The sequence below is a fragment of the Branchiostoma floridae genome, chromosome 4, assembly GCF_000003815.2.
Source record: "Branchiostoma floridae strain S238N-H82 chromosome 4, Bfl_VNyyK, whole genome shotgun sequence".
Classification (NCBI taxonomy): Eukaryota; Metazoa; Chordata; class Leptocardii; order Amphioxiformes; family Branchiostomatidae; genus Branchiostoma; species Branchiostoma floridae.
In genome coordinates this window covers 32,422,288-32,439,342 of record NC_049982.1, presented here as the reverse complement: position 1 = coordinate 32,439,342, position 17,055 = coordinate 32,422,288, and the positions used below count along the sequence as shown (strand labels likewise).

Genomic DNA, 17,055 nt, shown 5'->3' with positions numbered 1-17,055 from the left:
TCAACATGTAAATAAAAGTCCAACACTCTACCATTGAGGTACCAGGTATTTTCATTCCATTTACTTGCCTGTGCAAACTGCTCGAATTTGGGGAGATAGCTATAAACAGCTCTCCATCTGCTTAGACAGACTAAACCATTTGTTACCAAAGGGGGTTACACAATATCCTCATTTATTATGCTAAAAGATCCTCATTAGCATGCATGCATATAATTGTGTACATCTTTGCCTAAGCTACCTGCATGACAAAAATAGGGCAAATCTGTCGTTCCTTTCTTCGGTTTTTCTCATTAGAATGTATTGACAAAAATGCCCCTGCAGTTCCAAAAATTAAATGTTATGGGGCTCAAACTTGTCACACGTTGTCCTGATACCACAAGCTACCTCTCACCTAAACTAGGCGCTAAGGGGCCCAAACTAAAGTAAATTATTCCAGAGCACAAGAACTACCTATCACCCCATAAATCATCGCAATCCATCCTAACGTTCTTCGTATAAGTTTACTCAAAACATGAAATAAACACCTTCTGAAGTAACTTGAGATTCGAATGTGTTAAAAAAAAGGTCTATGCTCTTTTTCTTTTTTGAAATTCCATAAAAGAAATGGAAAAAAATACGATGTTTTACATACGTTATATGCTATTTGACTGTTAGCGCCTGGGAAAAATGTATAAAGGTAAAGAAATGACTTGACATACAATGTAATGATCTCATCATTTCATTCCATTAAAAGTAATACAAAAATACGCCTTTTACAAAAGTGCGTTTATATTGAATCTTCAGAAAACCTCCCCATATTATTCATTCTTTGTTTAGCACATTTTCCCTTGATCATGAGAAAAAAATTGCCAATGGCCAATAAACATACGTTCTTTGTTTATAGCAATTACAAACTACACTTTGTCACTCCCCTCAAAGGGCACTTTTCGCTGTTCGTATGAAACCGCGCCACTCAGAACCCAGGACTGTGTACCTCCGACCTAAAGCGTAGCTGCCAAACATTAACTGCTAATTTCTTCAGTTACAAACAAATTTTCACCAATCTAACATTTGAGATTAGCTAGCTAAAAGGGAATTTCTCATCGCTAAAAACACAAGTTTGTACAGTCGTTTATTTTTTGGTTTGGATCTATTTTAGACTATACGCTCGAAGTAATACATCAATGAGACCTTATGTTCACTACTTGGTTTGTTCTGAAGTACGTCAAATGTTTTGAAACGCGATTTGTTTCTTTGTTGCACAAAATGTAGCTAATGTTAATCAATCTTCTTGCTTAAGTCGTCCAACCCCTTTATATATGAAAATGTTGGACAATTCATCTCCTACTGCATACTGAAAAGAAGCCAAACCGTTCAAATAGCTTAAGTAGGAATAGATTTAGTTTAGACGTTATTCCCTTTTGATTTATCTATGAATATCATTTCCCTTCTTTGTTAAGTATGTTTATGTAACTGTTATACCACTACTACTTTACTCTGTATGCAATTAGCCCTCGGGCATGAATTTGCAATAAAGATTATCATTATATTATTGATAAAAAACGAAGATATTAGGATGTAGCTCTGCATGTAGCTAGCTAAAAACGAACGGATTAAATTACACCAGACCCTCTACGTCAAAAGTCAGTATGTATGAGGTGATGTGCGGGAAAGAAGTCACAACATCTCTTCATAAATCATACAGGTGGCCAAAAAATCTACTTCTTTCTTTGTTCATGAATCGTAAAAATCCATTCATAAGTCTTCTGTTTATTTTCTGCAAATACAAACATTCTCGGCGAAGCAGAGCGCAAGCCAACGGGCAACAAAAGAAGAACACAGATCGCCGTGGGTAAAATTAAAGTCTGAGTTAACGTTATCTCCAAGATGCTGGGTTGAACTGTAGTGACGTTTCTGAAAGGAACTTCCTGTCAGGAAGAAAAATTCTTATTGACAGGAACATCCGCTCAATAGCACCCAAAATTTCTTATCGACAGGAACATGTCAACAGCCTCGGCCAAAACAGATTCCGTCATCTGAGAAAAACAAACAAAGGTGTTGGGTACCAATGTTCAGGGGTCAAAGGTCACAAAGACAAAATGGCGGAGGCAGAACGAAAGCCCCGGTCGAGAAAAACTAAGGTTGGTACAAGTTCATTTTAGGACGACACAGATGACCTTGGCGTTTTCAGGGAAGCCTAGACAAGTATAAGGCTATCGTGTTGATGATGCCACATTTCAATCTTTCATATTTTGTCATTTAGTTGAGTAATAAGGTCTAGAAGTTATCGTGATTTTGCATCATACTCTGGGCTATCTAGTTTTGCAAAGCGTTACCGAAAGAGGTCTGCTCTATCAACTGTTATCGGTAGCTTCAAGTTATCTTGCGTGAGGAAACCAGTGGATACGTTTTACGGTGATTTTCTGTAATCTTTGTAAATGGTTGCTGCTTTCGGCTTGAGTGAAGTAATTGGCAGGTCGCTGTTTTGCCTTGTTGTCTGTTAAGTATTGGAGCAGACGACACTGTACGACTGGGGGCGTATATGCAGGCGTTTATGCGATAAATAAAGAAAAATACACACCCCAAACTAAAACTGACGTTTCACTGCAGATATATGATACCCCAGCAATAAGCGAACCTAGATTGGAAGTAGATTTCGCCATCTTTTCGACCCAGAAATTAGTGGTATTTTAGAAAACACCCCTCTTTCTTACTTTCTGATCCTTCAACCCAATATGTCATGATATTCATAACACTTGAACCATTGTCTCTTCAAATGATAATACACAGTCAAAAGCCATAACACAAAATTTTACGTGTACATTCGTGGCCATGCTGATTATTATATGTCATCTGGACTATGTTGAGGGGCACATCACATATTATTTATTGATGTTGATGATTTTTTTAATCATCCTTACCAAGGAGGTTATTATCAAGGAGGTTATGTATAAACTCCTTGTCCTTACTACTACTAGTGTAAGAAATCAGAGGGGCGAGTAAGAACAGAAACAAACATGTAGACGCCCGGGATCGAACCCAGGTCGGCAGATTACAATTCCAACGTGCAAACCACAACACCAAAAGTTCTACTCAGTCTAGAGCCATTGGCGTGATCAGTTTGGCAGTGCTTGAACCCCACTGTTACACTAGTAATGTAAGAGTGGGTTATTGTCTGATTGTGCTGACTATTAGAAATGTGGCAAAAAATCTACCCTTAATGTGTTCTTCTTGCTATAGCTGAGCTAAATAGTAAGAATCCTGGAGTCATCCACATCACATGGGCAAATAGGATGTCATGTGACGTCAATTACAGCAACAAGATCATTCAGGCAAAACATGGCAACAACTCTTTAGTTTTAGAGTCAGTCAGGAAGATCATGTTGCTGGGTAAAATCCCCAAATGCTTAGTAATCACAAGTGTACTATATTCATGCCCAAATCTATTGATATGCCCAATTGTAAATGTTTTGTCATATTCTTTCTGTTGATTCTGCATGCTGACTGATAATGGAGGGTCCGCATGGGGGGGAACCTGGCAATGTTTAACAGTGAATTTAGGAGTGCCTTTAATGCTTAATGGTAAATTTAGAAGCTTCCGGATGCATTCTGCAGGTGTAACTCTCCTGACCTCAATCAAACTGTTCTAACCTGGAATCATAATGAACAGGCTTTTAGCTAGGCAGCCGTACAGGCATACAATGTACGACCTGTTAAAAAAATAACACAAATTGTACGCCCTTGCACTGGGAAGCACATCCTCTGACAAGCATGAAATTCTGATTGACCAGGGATGCTACAGGTCACATGTGGCCTGTCTGACAGTAAATCTGCTTCATTCCCCCAAATTTGCACCTCAAAATGTGGGAAATGGTATTTCTGAGAGTAATAAATTTCAAAATTTTCTAAGTGAGGATGTCCCCAGACCCCCTTCAATGCTCGCACCTGCAGCGCTTGCCGAGCGGCAAGAAATTTGGACACCCTATGATAAAATCCTAGCTAAAAGCCTGATTATGAATATGATTAATAAATCTACCAACTACAACAGCACCCAAAATGGTGTCAGAAACTTTGATGGAATGAAATTTTTTTGCCTCTTAAGACCACATATAACTACAGTCAAACCTGTCTATAGCGGCCACTCAAGGGACTGGAGAAATGTGGCTACTAGTACTATAGAGAAAATGCTGATCAATTGACCACGAGCAATAAGTTATACCTGATTTCAGTGCCCATGAATCTTTCCCACCAAGTAACATTGTCTCGATTGTCAGTTGACCCTGTCAAAGTCAAATGTACCAAAAATGATTGATATTGCCATGCACAATGTTGGTAAATGCGCTGACAAAGACTTGCACTCTAACGTTCAAGGCACGTGTACCTTCCGCTACCGCCAAAATGACTATGTTGGAAACTCCAAATCCTCGCAAACTACGATTTTAAACTCGGTGTAGGGTGACATATGGCTGCTGTATGGTCGCAATAAGCAGTGTTTCTGTATCTAAAGGACCAGAAATCGTGTGGCCGTGGCCACGTTGGACAGGTGGCCGCTGTAGACTATTTCTTAATGCTTACTATAGGTCAATGGGAAAAATCCATGGGACCTACAAAAGTGACCGCAATGGCGAGGTGGTCGCTATGCAAAGGTGACCGCTAATACAGGTTTGACTGTATAAGCAATTCTTTCATTATGCTGATTGTGGATCCATGTTTGCAGGTCAAGACAAAAGTGACCCCAACTGCTCCAGCCATTCGTGTCTCAAGGAAGGACGACTCTGCAGCTACCAGTACTCAAAGACAGCTGGACAGGTTTGACTCTTTTCCTCGTATTTCAACAATCCATTAGTATGAAAAGTCTCAAATGTAGGCTCTGGCATTTTTTAATCTGACTTTTTTATCACCTCGCCTCAAACAAACTCCCTTTACTTGTGAACAGAAAAACAGAAAGAAAAGAGTCATTACCCTGTAGTTTTAAAAAAAATGTGTAAAATGCATGTGGTAAAAAAAATAGCACAAAACATGCCAAAGGCTACATTTACTTGGAGATTTCCTCTATTGTAATCAATGCTTTTAAGCCCCGTCACAAATCAAGTGTCAATCTAACAGCTGAGCCGTGAGAATAGAGGTATTATAATCAGATGGTGTTTATCTTTGTTTGTTTGTCTAGTGTGTACTACGCAGTTATAAGATTATTACAGAGTAGCAGGAAGTTGGAGTGGTGTAATAGGATACTTGGAGAATTTGGCTGTTTATTCTTGTCACCTATATTTGTATGAAATTAGATAGGAGAAAGATCATGAAATATGAAAGCAGGGTTTGACAAGTTTAAAAGAATTACCTTTGGCCTAGACCAATTTTTACCAGCTCCAAATTTCCAAATATTCCACCAATTACTGACCTACTGAACTAATATGGTGCTGGCCCAATCAATTCCTCCACTGGACTAGGGCCATTGGGTCATTAGATTTGTCAAACTCTGAGAATGTTGTCAAACTCTGAGAATGTTGTCAAACTCTGAGAATGTTGTCAAACTCTGAGAATGTTGTCAAACTCTGAAAATGTTGTCAAACTCTGAGAATGTTGTCAAACTCTGAGAATGTTGTCAAACTCTGAGAATGTTGTCAAACTCTGAGAATGTTGTCAAACTCTGAGAATATTGTTAAACTCTGTGAATGTTGAATCTGTTGTTTTCCTTTCTCCAGCACTGCAGAAACAAAAGTCACCTTAAAGCCAGAGGAGCATCAGTCAAGTACCACAGAGGAAAACATAACAGTTACTGTGTCAAAAGATGTCATCGAAAAACAGGTAGAAAATAAAGACACTATTGCAACAGTACATGAACCAGACACTGAAGATGTTATAGTTGAAAAAGAAGACAATAGTTCAACCATAGAAGAACAAGAATTAGACAGGATTTCATCTGTCAAGGAACCCATAGACACACAAGAGAATGTGCAAGTGACTTCTGAAGAAATGCCACCAAAACCTGCTCAAGACAATGTTCCTTGTGTCGATCCTCTTGAGCATCAAGATAGGGACACAGACATTAGCAAATCCAATCAAGTGGCCACTCCAGAAGACGTAGATATACAAGATGAGAAACGTGAGCAAGTTGAAGAGGAGCAAAACCAGTTAGAAGATTCTGCTGTCTCTACAACCAACGTTGTGTCGAGTGTGACAGAAAGTGCTGTAGATACTAAAACTTTCCATCCAGAAGAAATCCTACAAACAGATGTTTTACCTAGTAATGACAGCAATGAAGGTTGTGGCGAGGAAACGTCTATGCCCACACACAGACCTGATGCCGTCGTAAAGGAGGACAGTAGAACGGAAGCAATTACGGAGGAGACGCAGGCAAAGAGTGTCGTCAACTTGACAGAAACACAAGAGGAAGATGACGGTGTTCAAAGTGAACAACTTCCAGTAGCAAGCACAGATGTGCCTTCAATGGTAAGATATATGATACGGTGTATTTCTAATATAGAAGCTAATCAGCAACAGGTGTAGAGGTTTAACATTCAGGAGAAACATATGAACAAATTTTGTGAAACAATAGCCAAAATGCTTAAGGATATGCAGCATCAACTTGTATATTATACTACTGGATACCTAAGAATGCCACATTAAATGAATTATCAAGCATTCAAGGCCTTCTCAAACCTGGATATCTAAAAAGTATCTGGTATTACTGATCTTTAAATCTAGATATCTAAAGTGTTCATACTGGAACTAGAGTTACTCTTTTTAATGTGACAGTCTTGAGGTACCCTGTCTGCCTGTCTGAGTCTTTCTGTGATTTAAAAATGTGGCACACATCCTCGGTAATGTGGGGAGTTGACATGGAAGAATTGCAGAGTATTATAGGTAAGGGATTGAAGTCTACCATCCCTGATTTCCTTGTTGTTTTTTTTTGTTTGTCACACAGTCTATAGAAGAAACCCACAGTGATATTCTACCAGAGGGTTTTGCCCAGCCGCTGACTCAAGACCAGCTGCAGAGTCTGTATGACAACCCCCTCCTGCCCCAGCTAGAGGAATGGGTGGACTGTTTCCTACAGGTGGGCTGGTGTGTTCATATTTGACCGCAAAGGGAGTGACGTAATTATTGGTGCTTGTGATATGGTGGCGTCGTGTGGCGTGTGTTTCGCCTAGAACTGAGAGTTTCTTGGTTTGAATCCCCTTATGCGAATCAATGTTGTGTACTTGGGAAAGGCACGTAGCACAATTTTCCATACTTCACTTCACTCAGGTGAAAATGAGTACCTAGCTTCAGTTAGGTAGGCTCTTTGGATAGGATGTTAAATGGGGGTCCTGTGTTTTTAGGAGAGTCATGCCTCACTTATCAGAAAGAGTAGTTATCCTTCCCAGCATTAGTATATCAAACCTTAACATACATACCAATGAAACGATGCCCGAATGGTCATCAAATAGATTGAATCCAGGAAAGACAATAGAAGATGTGTGTACGTGTGCACGCGTGTGAGTGTGTGTGTGTGTGTGTGTGTGTGTGTGTATGTGTGTGTTTCTGCAATTCCCAATATACATGTATGTAATGCATTGTTGCCATTTATCCTCAATGCTGCTATTTCATTGTGTCTGTGAGACTGAAATGGTCACAAAGTAGTATGGGTAAGGGAATGAAGACTACCATCTCTTACAAGCATTAGTATCGGTTGATACACCGGTAGGCCTCAAGAATTGCTTGTGTGTGGCTGACACTGCATTTGTACATTGTACTTTCTTTGGTCATCATCATCCATTTCCTTGGTGATCTTGCATGAAGAGATTAAATCTTGTTACAGCAAACCAATCAGAGCAAGCATGAGTTCTACCAGCTGGTGCAGCAGTACTACCGCAGCCGAGTCGGCCTGGCAGAGGTGCAGGTTGTGATCACTGACCTGCAGTCCCGACAAGAACAGCTAGAGGGCCAGCTGTGGGTCACCACTGATCATGTTATAACAGCCCAGGTAGGTCAAAAGGCAACAAAGAAATATGTAATAACTGACACAAACTTGCCTGTAACTAAATTGGTAGCAGCTTCACAGTTGAACTCCTAGTTGCACTGAGCATCTCGGTTAGGGCTGCACTTCTTTCAAGGGGGAAAATGGAGGTCCCATGTTTGAGGAGGTGCCTCAACAGGGGTGCCTAAGCATTTGCACGAACCCTATGAAATTCGTACGAATATTGTGATACACACGAATCACTATGCAAATCACTATGCGAAAACGCACGAATATTATGAAATTCGCACGAATCACTATGCAAAAACGCACGAATATTATGAAATTCGCACGAATCACTATGTGATTCACACGAACCTTATGAGATTTGCACGATCCTTATGTGAAATTGCGCAACCACTGCCGGGGTCACGTGACAGGCGGAGCGGGATTTTCAAGATGGCGGCTTCGATCGGCGGCGACGGAAAATACGATGTAACACGCTGAAATGAAGCAAACAGTAGCTCACAGGCTATCAAATACATCTTTGCGACGGTAAATGTCCATTCCATGCCTTGAAATATAAATATCACGGGTAGAAACACTCAAAATCATGCCTCCTCCCGGCCGCCGTTTTTGCATAAGGATCGCACAAATCTCATAAGGTTCGTGTGAATCACATAGTGATTCGTGCGAATTTCATAATATCCGTGCGTTTTTGCATAGTGATTCGTGTGAATTTCATAATATTCGTGCGTTTTCGCATAGTGATTCGTGAGTATCACATAATATTCGTACGAATTTCACAGGGTTCGTGCAAATGCTTAGGCACCCCTGCTCAAGCACTTTCAAAGGGGACGAGCTTGCAGCACCTCCCTGGAAAGATATGCCCTACCACAGAAAAAACAAGGAACCTTTCTGACCTTAGCTTATTGATGTTACCAACAGCAATACAAGTAACTTTAACTATAACAAGCTCAGAGACTTTTCATGTACTTACATCATCATGTCCATACTCAGATACAATTTCCTCGTAGATAGGCCAATATACATGTATCTCTACAGCATTTCTTAAAAGAAATAGTATTGTTTCTGACACAAACAACTGATGTTAACTTTTAAAGTTTGTATCTTGTATGTTGACTGTCATGTAATCTTTATTCCGTATTGTTGATTCAACCACTCAATTTAAGTAGCATACTACCTAGCCTTAAGTAATGTAGAACTCTTTACTATTGTTATAAGTTATTGCATAGATATGTGTATTGATGTTTTTCACATGTACTGCTCTAGAACTTGCCATACATTTACTTGTTACAATTGTTGTGCAGTAAGGATTGATTGATTGATTGACAGGGATATTGCCATGACAACGTGAAGGTGAGTCAGACCCAGAACTACAGACAGGTGGAGCTGTCGGGCGTGGCGTGTGTGGAGCTGAGCAGGGTTCTCCATGACACCAGGGTGCAGGTGTGTGAGGAGTCTAGATCTCATCTCCTTAAGTTCTTGGAATGCTGCTTTAGAGATGACCATTTCTAAGACTACCAAAGAGGTTAACAATACATATTTACGGGACACAAAAGGCGTCCAGACACTTTTGATGCTAGATCCAACTCTATTTGAATGATTGTGTAAATGCAAATCATCTGTATTATACATTGTAAAATACAAGCTCATTCGCATTCAATAAAACAATTACGTTCCAACCAATGAAACTGTTCAAATTTAATTGGCAATAATATGATCAAATTCCATTGAATAGCCATTAAAAAAATACAGTTCTGATAAAATTCATCTCCATTCTTACACTTACCCCCGATTGATTATGTGCCGTCCTCGGCAAATGTAACGATATTGTAACATAGCCTAAGAAAATTATATTCATTCTTATTACAGGTGCATGAGATGTACGCCCTGTCAGGATACTCTGCTATGCTGTGTCGGCTGCAGGTGGAGACGTACCTGCACCAGGTGCTCAGCTCCAGCTGTACTGACACTGACACCTGTGAGTACCTGTTTAGTCTCAGCTGTAATCTTCAACTATGGGAGGGAAGAATATTCTATTTTCATGGTCATGTTGCGATCCATCATCTGCTTAGACATTACATTTCACTAAGGACAAGAAACTTGCGGACTAATGTGCAATAAAGAAGCCTCACAATACATAAACAATTAATCAACAATTCTGTAAGTATCCCATTACACTATTCAGGGCTCGAAATTCATTTCTGGGATTAGGTGCACTGGTGCACCCAGGTTAAAAAATTGAGTGCACCAAAAAAATTTTGGTTGCACCACTACAATTTAAGTAATAACCTAATAATAAAACTTAGTTACAAGCCATCAAATTCTTAAACAAGTACCATAACAGGCATTTTTATTATCTTTCTAACACTCAGATGTCAAGAATATGATGTATACTAGTATACTTTGATATTTTACATACATAAACATAAGAAAATATTTGGGTGCACCCTGTGCACCCTCAGAAGATAATTGGGTGCACAGCTCCAATTTTGGATGCACCTAGTTGCACATGCACCCAGTATTTCGAGCCCTGCTATTTCACCTTTCTGCAATTTTCACATAAATGCAGATGCACACCAAGGCAAAGAAACAAGCACTCACACTCATTATTTTGTCTACATCAGGCTAGTTTTAAAGTTAAACATGCTTGTATGTAGATGTGGAGGCTTGATGGCTGCTTGCCTGCAGCCGCCGTCCTTTTCTTGGAGATGCTGATTGCAAACAGGCATAATGAAATGTTGGTATTGACATGCATACCCTTTGCATGACTTTCTTTCAAGAAAATTGCCCTTTGACTCCACTGACAAAACTACCTGTAAGAAAGTTTGTTGTCCAGTGCTATCATGTGATCATCCTCCCAACAATTGTTTTTGTGATGATAGCATGACAACAAAGGATGCAGAAGTTAAGATTTTCTTGTGTGAGATTTTGGAAACTTCATCTTTCTTATTTTTGTTATGTTCTAGTTACCAACATGTCAGCTGAGCGGGAGAGAGTGCGCAGCTGCATCAGTGTGCTCTTCACTTTCCAGCGCAGGCCAATCAGAGATCAGCAGTTTCTGGAGGACACTCAGAAATGGATAGCAAAACTGGTACGTTGACCTTTGTCTTAATACCACTTTCTCCTAAGACCTGGGGGGGGCGGGGTGGGGGGGTGGGAGGAAAGGCTGTGCTTCTGGTTCTTATACCAACCATCCGGAGCAAAAACCTGGCAGTGGCCATCCTGTACTGGTAGCCTTTTTTGGTGAGGCCAACAGCTGGCAAGGGACACCTGGCATCGGAAAAAAGTTTTCTTGTATTTCACACTCTAGATCTGTTGATAGATTAGGGCAGTTTATTATGTTTCCCTAGTTTTTGCTGCTGTGTTCTTCATCTATCTTTTTTGGCAATGCCTTAGAGGTAAGCCTAGTTTTTTTGGCAATGCCTCCGTAGCCAGCCTAATGGTATAGTATTGTGTACAACAAAAGGCAAATTGCTGGGAGGGAAACATCCTGCATTTTCTCAAAAATGTTGCCTTTCTAGTTACTATTGAATCTACTGTTACATCCTGGCAGTGCTGCTGTCTCCTGACTGCGGCCACCTTCCACGACCACCTGTTCCTGCTGAACCACGTGCTGCGCTGTCCGTCAGGGGTGGGCGCCTGGGCCGCTCCGCTCATACAAGTGCCTTGTCCTTTACCTGATGACGCCACCGACGTGTCATCGGCTAAAGTTCACCAGTTCCTGGTCATGCTGGCCACACTCTTCAACCCCATAAGGTAGGATTTTCCCGACACAATTAGTCCTTTGGAAGCTCCATGTTGGAAGGGACACTAATTTTTTCTGCATGGCCAATTTGTATAGGGGCCTACATTCGAATGTTTCATAAGGTAAGCCTTTTTGATGTGAAATTCCTGTAATTCTCAAGGAAAGCTAATTTCATTTCATTCATAGCAAGTTAGACAAATTTTAGAATGCGAGTTGTGGTGCAACTGTAACAGTGAGGTTCAAGTGCCGCCAACTGCTCAGTCCAATGGCTCCAGACCTTTTAACCTAGCGGTTATGGCATTGGGTTTGTGAGCTGGCGGGCCCTAGTTTGAATCCCAGGAGCTAGGAGACTGTTCTACTCGCCTCTTGTGTGTCACAACTGTATTGTACCAAGAGGTATCAAAAACACGTTATGCCTAAAACAATTTAGGAAACAACCTGCTTTGACCCTTGTGTAATGATTTAAATTTCTCTATTTTGTCGTATCATAAACCCCTTTTCCTTCGTTTACTTTGATTTTGTTTACATGTCAGTGTTGAAAACTTAGCAGTTAATAGAATGTACAACTTGTCTATGGACTTGAACCCAAAATGGTTACAGTGTACATTTTGTATGTAACAAACAAGGATGTTTGTAGTGCTGCTCTCCCTAATGATCAGGTAGGCCATTGGACTCGATATGGCGAAACGCGAAGCGCGACCATCGCCATATAGGGGCGAAACGCGCGGCGCATATCGCCACTGGGGGGCTAAAAGCGAGTTCTCGATTTTCTCCCCCTGAAAGCGGTAGCGCGAAACGTAATCAAATCATGTGCTAACCATCGCGCTTAGCGCTATCACGGGGTGAAACGCGACAACTCGATTTTCTCCCCCTGGATACGGCAACGCGAAGCGTAATACAAAACCCGCATTGACAACCAGTTACGAATGTGCCCACCGTGTACATTTTTTTACGAAACACGTAACGTAATTGGTATGTTTGCCCTTCTGTTACATGTACAGCTTATAGCAATCGTTAGTTTCTAAATGACCGTTTATATTCATGTAGTGATGTTTAATTTTGCTGTCGCAGGACCCGGTTACGTGGCTGGGAATCATCACAAGACAAATCGCAACAACTTACAAATGTGTGGTGCGATATTAAAACATCAACAAACATGTGACTGCAAGACTGTAATCTTGCTTACATTTATTAGAAATAGAAATACGGAAGTAATAAAAACGGGTAGTTTTAGAATCGAGTGTTCAAGGCTAATGCATGCTTTATTTACGACCGGCTGCTGAAGGTCTACTCTTCTGGCGATAAACTCAGAAAACGCCATCGGGTTCTTTACGGAGACAAATCTACCACTAGACAACGCCGAAATCTACCACTAGAACTATTAGAAGTGCATAAACCATCATAACAGACATCTTAGCTTGTTATAGTCTATCTCAACATACATATTCAGCATTCTACAGAGCAGATTAGCCTGCCATATCATGTCCTTTCCCTGTCTTTCTGGACGCCTTCCCCACATGCGATTTCCTGTTTCATTTTCGTTCAGACGATGTACGTGTGTAAAATCACATGTGTTGATTTTTCCTAGTAATTACCCATAATAATATATGTGTTATGTAGTAATTTGAGGATTGTAAAATAACCTATACAAATGATACCGGTACATGTGATTCTGTTGTTAGACGCCGGCGACGCACGCAGTTTCGTGGGCATCCTGTCCGCCCCGCGCCGACAAATTGCGAATAAGACGATATCCAATATCCCTTCAAAGTGTATATTTTAGACTGATACCCCCTTCTTATCACTTTTCTTATAAAACACTACCCATGTACCAGTTAAAGGGAGAAAACATAATGTTTGGTGCATTTCCTACGAGCCACACAAATATTTCCTTCTACCGACAACTGATGCTAGACCGTAATGCATTGCATGACACTAGGAAGTGCTGTCAAAATTGATTGATTTTGCCGTCGGCGCGGCACATATGATACTAAATCAAAGGACCGCCGCCCAGTACAAGTTTGATCAAGGAGCTCCTTGGTTTGATGTAGCGAACTTCTGACGTTCTGTACTGGAATTCCCACGATTTAGGGGACATTCTAATAGTAATAGCTGGGGGAGAATCAAATAAACTTTTTTTTTTCAAAAGTTGAGTAATTTGACCAGCTTCCTTTGTATATAGCAATACACACATAAAAATATGTAGCAACATTTAACAACCGTATGAAGTATCTAAATTGGCATTTTGTCTGCTTCAATAACTTAACCAGAGTAATCACCCTTGAGACGTTTATCCCCTATAACAATTGACCTTTCCAATTTTTACCGGCTACGCTCAGTTCTATTTTACTATTTCTAGATAAGTTGATATTCCTTAGTTAGCAATTGCTAGCTGTGTAGCTACATCGGTAGTATAGCTAGGAATTTGGGTTTCATCTCCTGGCTGGTCGTCAAGGGTGCAACTCGACATAAAGACCTACCTGTTGCTGGCGGAGCTTGGCGGTCGGAACATCGCCAGCTGCAGCGGACGTTCCTGGACGGCCTTCGGTCGGGCAGTCGACCGACGCAGCCATACTCTCATATCCAATGTAATTAACATTTTTTTTAAATATCTGCGTATATGTTCAAGTTCTGTTGTTCTTAAATAACATTTCTTCTAATTCTACTATGTAGTTAGAAACTTGGCTATAAAATGAAAAGTAAGATTCGGGTTTTCATCCGCCGGCTTCCTGGACACTTATCGAGGGTGCAACTCAGCCAAGAAGACCTCCCTGCGGAACTCTTGGATCGGAACATCGCCCTCGGACGTTCCTGGTCGTCGGTCAGACTACCGACGCAACCACACGCCAAGGCATATATTTAACCTTTCAGCGATCCTTGATTGTGACATCTTGGTTTGACAACATACACAGATATAGATATAAGGCATAAGGCAGTAAGTATATTGTGAAAGCATTAATCACCAGTACTTGGTTCTACAATAACGTTATTGATATCAAAGGCGACTTGGTACTAGTAGTATGTGTAACGTTGCCGGCAAGTTGCAATGTGTCCATGAATGAAAGGTAAGTTTATACCTTTGCTGTGCATGCTGGGATAACCGTGAATTGCATATAACACCGACCCTGTCCGATCGCCATCTTGGAGCCGAGTCGCAAATTCCCCGACTTACCTTTCCCGAACTGATAGCATTTTCCCCGGTATATATAAAAACTTAACCCTTTCTTGAAGATTTAGAGACATTGAACAGTGTTAGTAGAGAGATATGAGAAATAGGAACGTGTTTAAAGGGGAAAGGATCTGTATCGCGAACGGAACGAACTTGCAACTTTAGAAGAAGAACCGAACGATAATATATAAACGATTTTGTATTACGCTTCGCCTTGCCGTATCCAGGGGGAGAAAATCGAGATGTCGCGCTTCACCCCGTGATGGCGCTAAGCGCGATGATTAGCACATGATTTGATTACGTTTCGCGCTACCGCTTTCAGGGGGAGAAAATCGAGAACTCACTTTTAGCCCCCCGGTGGCGATATGCGCCGCGCGTTTCGCCCCTATATGGCGATGGTCGCGCTTCGCGTTTCGCCATATCGAGTCCAAGAGCCTACCTCTAATGATATCATTTTGAACTGCAGGAGTAGACAAGAACTTCTCAAGCTACTAAAACCAGTGCAAGTAGCAGGACAGACACAAGAACAAGCACCCCTCAACTGGACCTTGGTAGATGAAGGTGGAGAGGAGGTCAGGATTTTATTATTCCAGAATATTGTAGTTGGGTGATGTTCGCAGCTGTATCTCTATCATTAAGTCTGTGTTCCCTTTGCTGCATTTGTATGTAGTTTGGCATGTCGTCTGCACCTAGTTGCAAGATGATGCATGTTTTTTTCATGTATGTATTATGAGTAATGTAATAATTTCAAAAATTACCCCTATGTTCTCGGCATTATGGACTGGGTCATCAATATCACCATGTGGTTTGAATGGAATATCTTCAAGCAGATGTTTTGTTGTGTTTAACAACAAATTGATTAAACAGCAGCTGTTGTTCCAGATGAAACTCTCCGAGCAAATGTTAGGCTCCAACCATACTTTACTGCATTAGTTATTATATGTATTGTCCTATTATAATAAGCAACTACCTGTACATAAATGGAAATGTATCACAGCCCAATGTAAAAACATAAATACATTGCAGAGTATGTGTCTCTTGTTTTCATTAGCTTTGGTCTAAGACTTGTGAATCTTCCAGCAGGACTTCCAGTTTTGGTATCTCATGTTCACTCTTCTTTGATGCCTTAGGGTATCTTGTGGAATAATGAAAATTCACATTAAGCTTTAAAAATCAATGATGCAATTTTATATTCCCTTATCCTGGGTACTATCCAGAAAGTAGTTCACTCCAGCATTTATTATACACTTTATCCAGTCGCTTCTCGCTCTCACATTTACTACACACTATATACAGTCGCTTCTCAGCTGTTCTGTCTGGGATCCTTGACCACGTCTGGAATTGTCTAAATTTTGGACGAGGGTGCTGATTGGTCCCTACACATGAGCGAATTAAGGAATGGGTTCAAGCGATCGTTCAAACAGGCGTTCCAACACCAAAAAGCCCTCCGTCCGCTTGCGGGAGGGCCTGTTGTCATTAAATGAACACTCTAAAACCAATTCCTTAGTTTGCTCATTAACTGACATTACCACAGGTCTGAATGTGCAGGTCCCCAGAAGTGAACATAGGGGCAAACTTCTACCCGGATGGTACCCAGGCTAATACTACCTTGTATTTCTTATTGTTTTGATCATCTGTAGGAAGATGACTTGGCTGACACCTGGGCACTTCTCCATGAGAACGACCTTGTCACATTGCTACAACAGTTCCCCTTCAACAGGTTCTTCTGTTATATCATGAATGTACATCTCTCAGGTATGTGTACTATTGGTCCCTTCCTTTTTCATTTCAAACAATTTCGTTAAATTTCTGAAGCATTATTAGTCAGTTTATATTTGAGCAGTTCTGTGGTCCAGTGGTTAGTGAGTTTGCCTGAGTTTGAAGCTTGGCTGTTGTCACTTACCTACTTGCACACTACTTGTAAATACATGATTGTAGTCCTTTGAAATTTAAGCCTTGTTCCACATTCTACTTTTTGAATAGCTAAGGCGAAGGGAAAAAAAATTGAATAGAACCCAGGGCATAGGAAAAAAATTTTGAATAGAACCTAAAGCCTAGGAAAAAATGTTGCATTTCCTGTTTCCCAACCTACCCTAGAAACACCTGCTGACCATAGCCTTTCTGGGGGGTGGGCAGTGGAGTCACAGAGTTTTCAGTTCTAGAAGTTTTATTTAGCCTGCCTCCTATTCAAGTAAT

The 17,055-nt window shown here is 40.8% G+C and overlaps 1 protein-coding gene across 1 annotated transcript in view; it reads left to right on the top strand.

Moving 5' to 3' along the window:
- Nucleotides 1–2,051: 2,051 nt before the first annotated feature.
- Nucleotides 2,052–17,055, top strand: part of LOC118413113 (ectopic P granules protein 5 homolog) — a gene marked incomplete in the record, with an annotated part of 89,506 nt that continues 74,502 nt past the window's right edge. Inside the window, 11 exon segments of the mRNA XM_035816287.1 lie at nt 2,052–2,120; nt 4,697–4,788; nt 5,682–6,429; nt 6,905–7,036; nt 7,781–7,945; nt 9,275–9,388; nt 9,815–9,923; nt 10,912–11,036; nt 11,499–11,701; nt 15,326–15,431; nt 16,500–16,614. Of these exon segments, the coding sequence (XP_035672180.1) occupies nt 2,079–2,120; nt 4,697–4,788; nt 5,682–6,429; nt 6,905–7,036; nt 7,781–7,945; nt 9,275–9,388; nt 9,815–9,923; nt 10,912–11,036; nt 11,499–11,701; nt 15,326–15,431; nt 16,500–16,614 (1,951 nt within the window).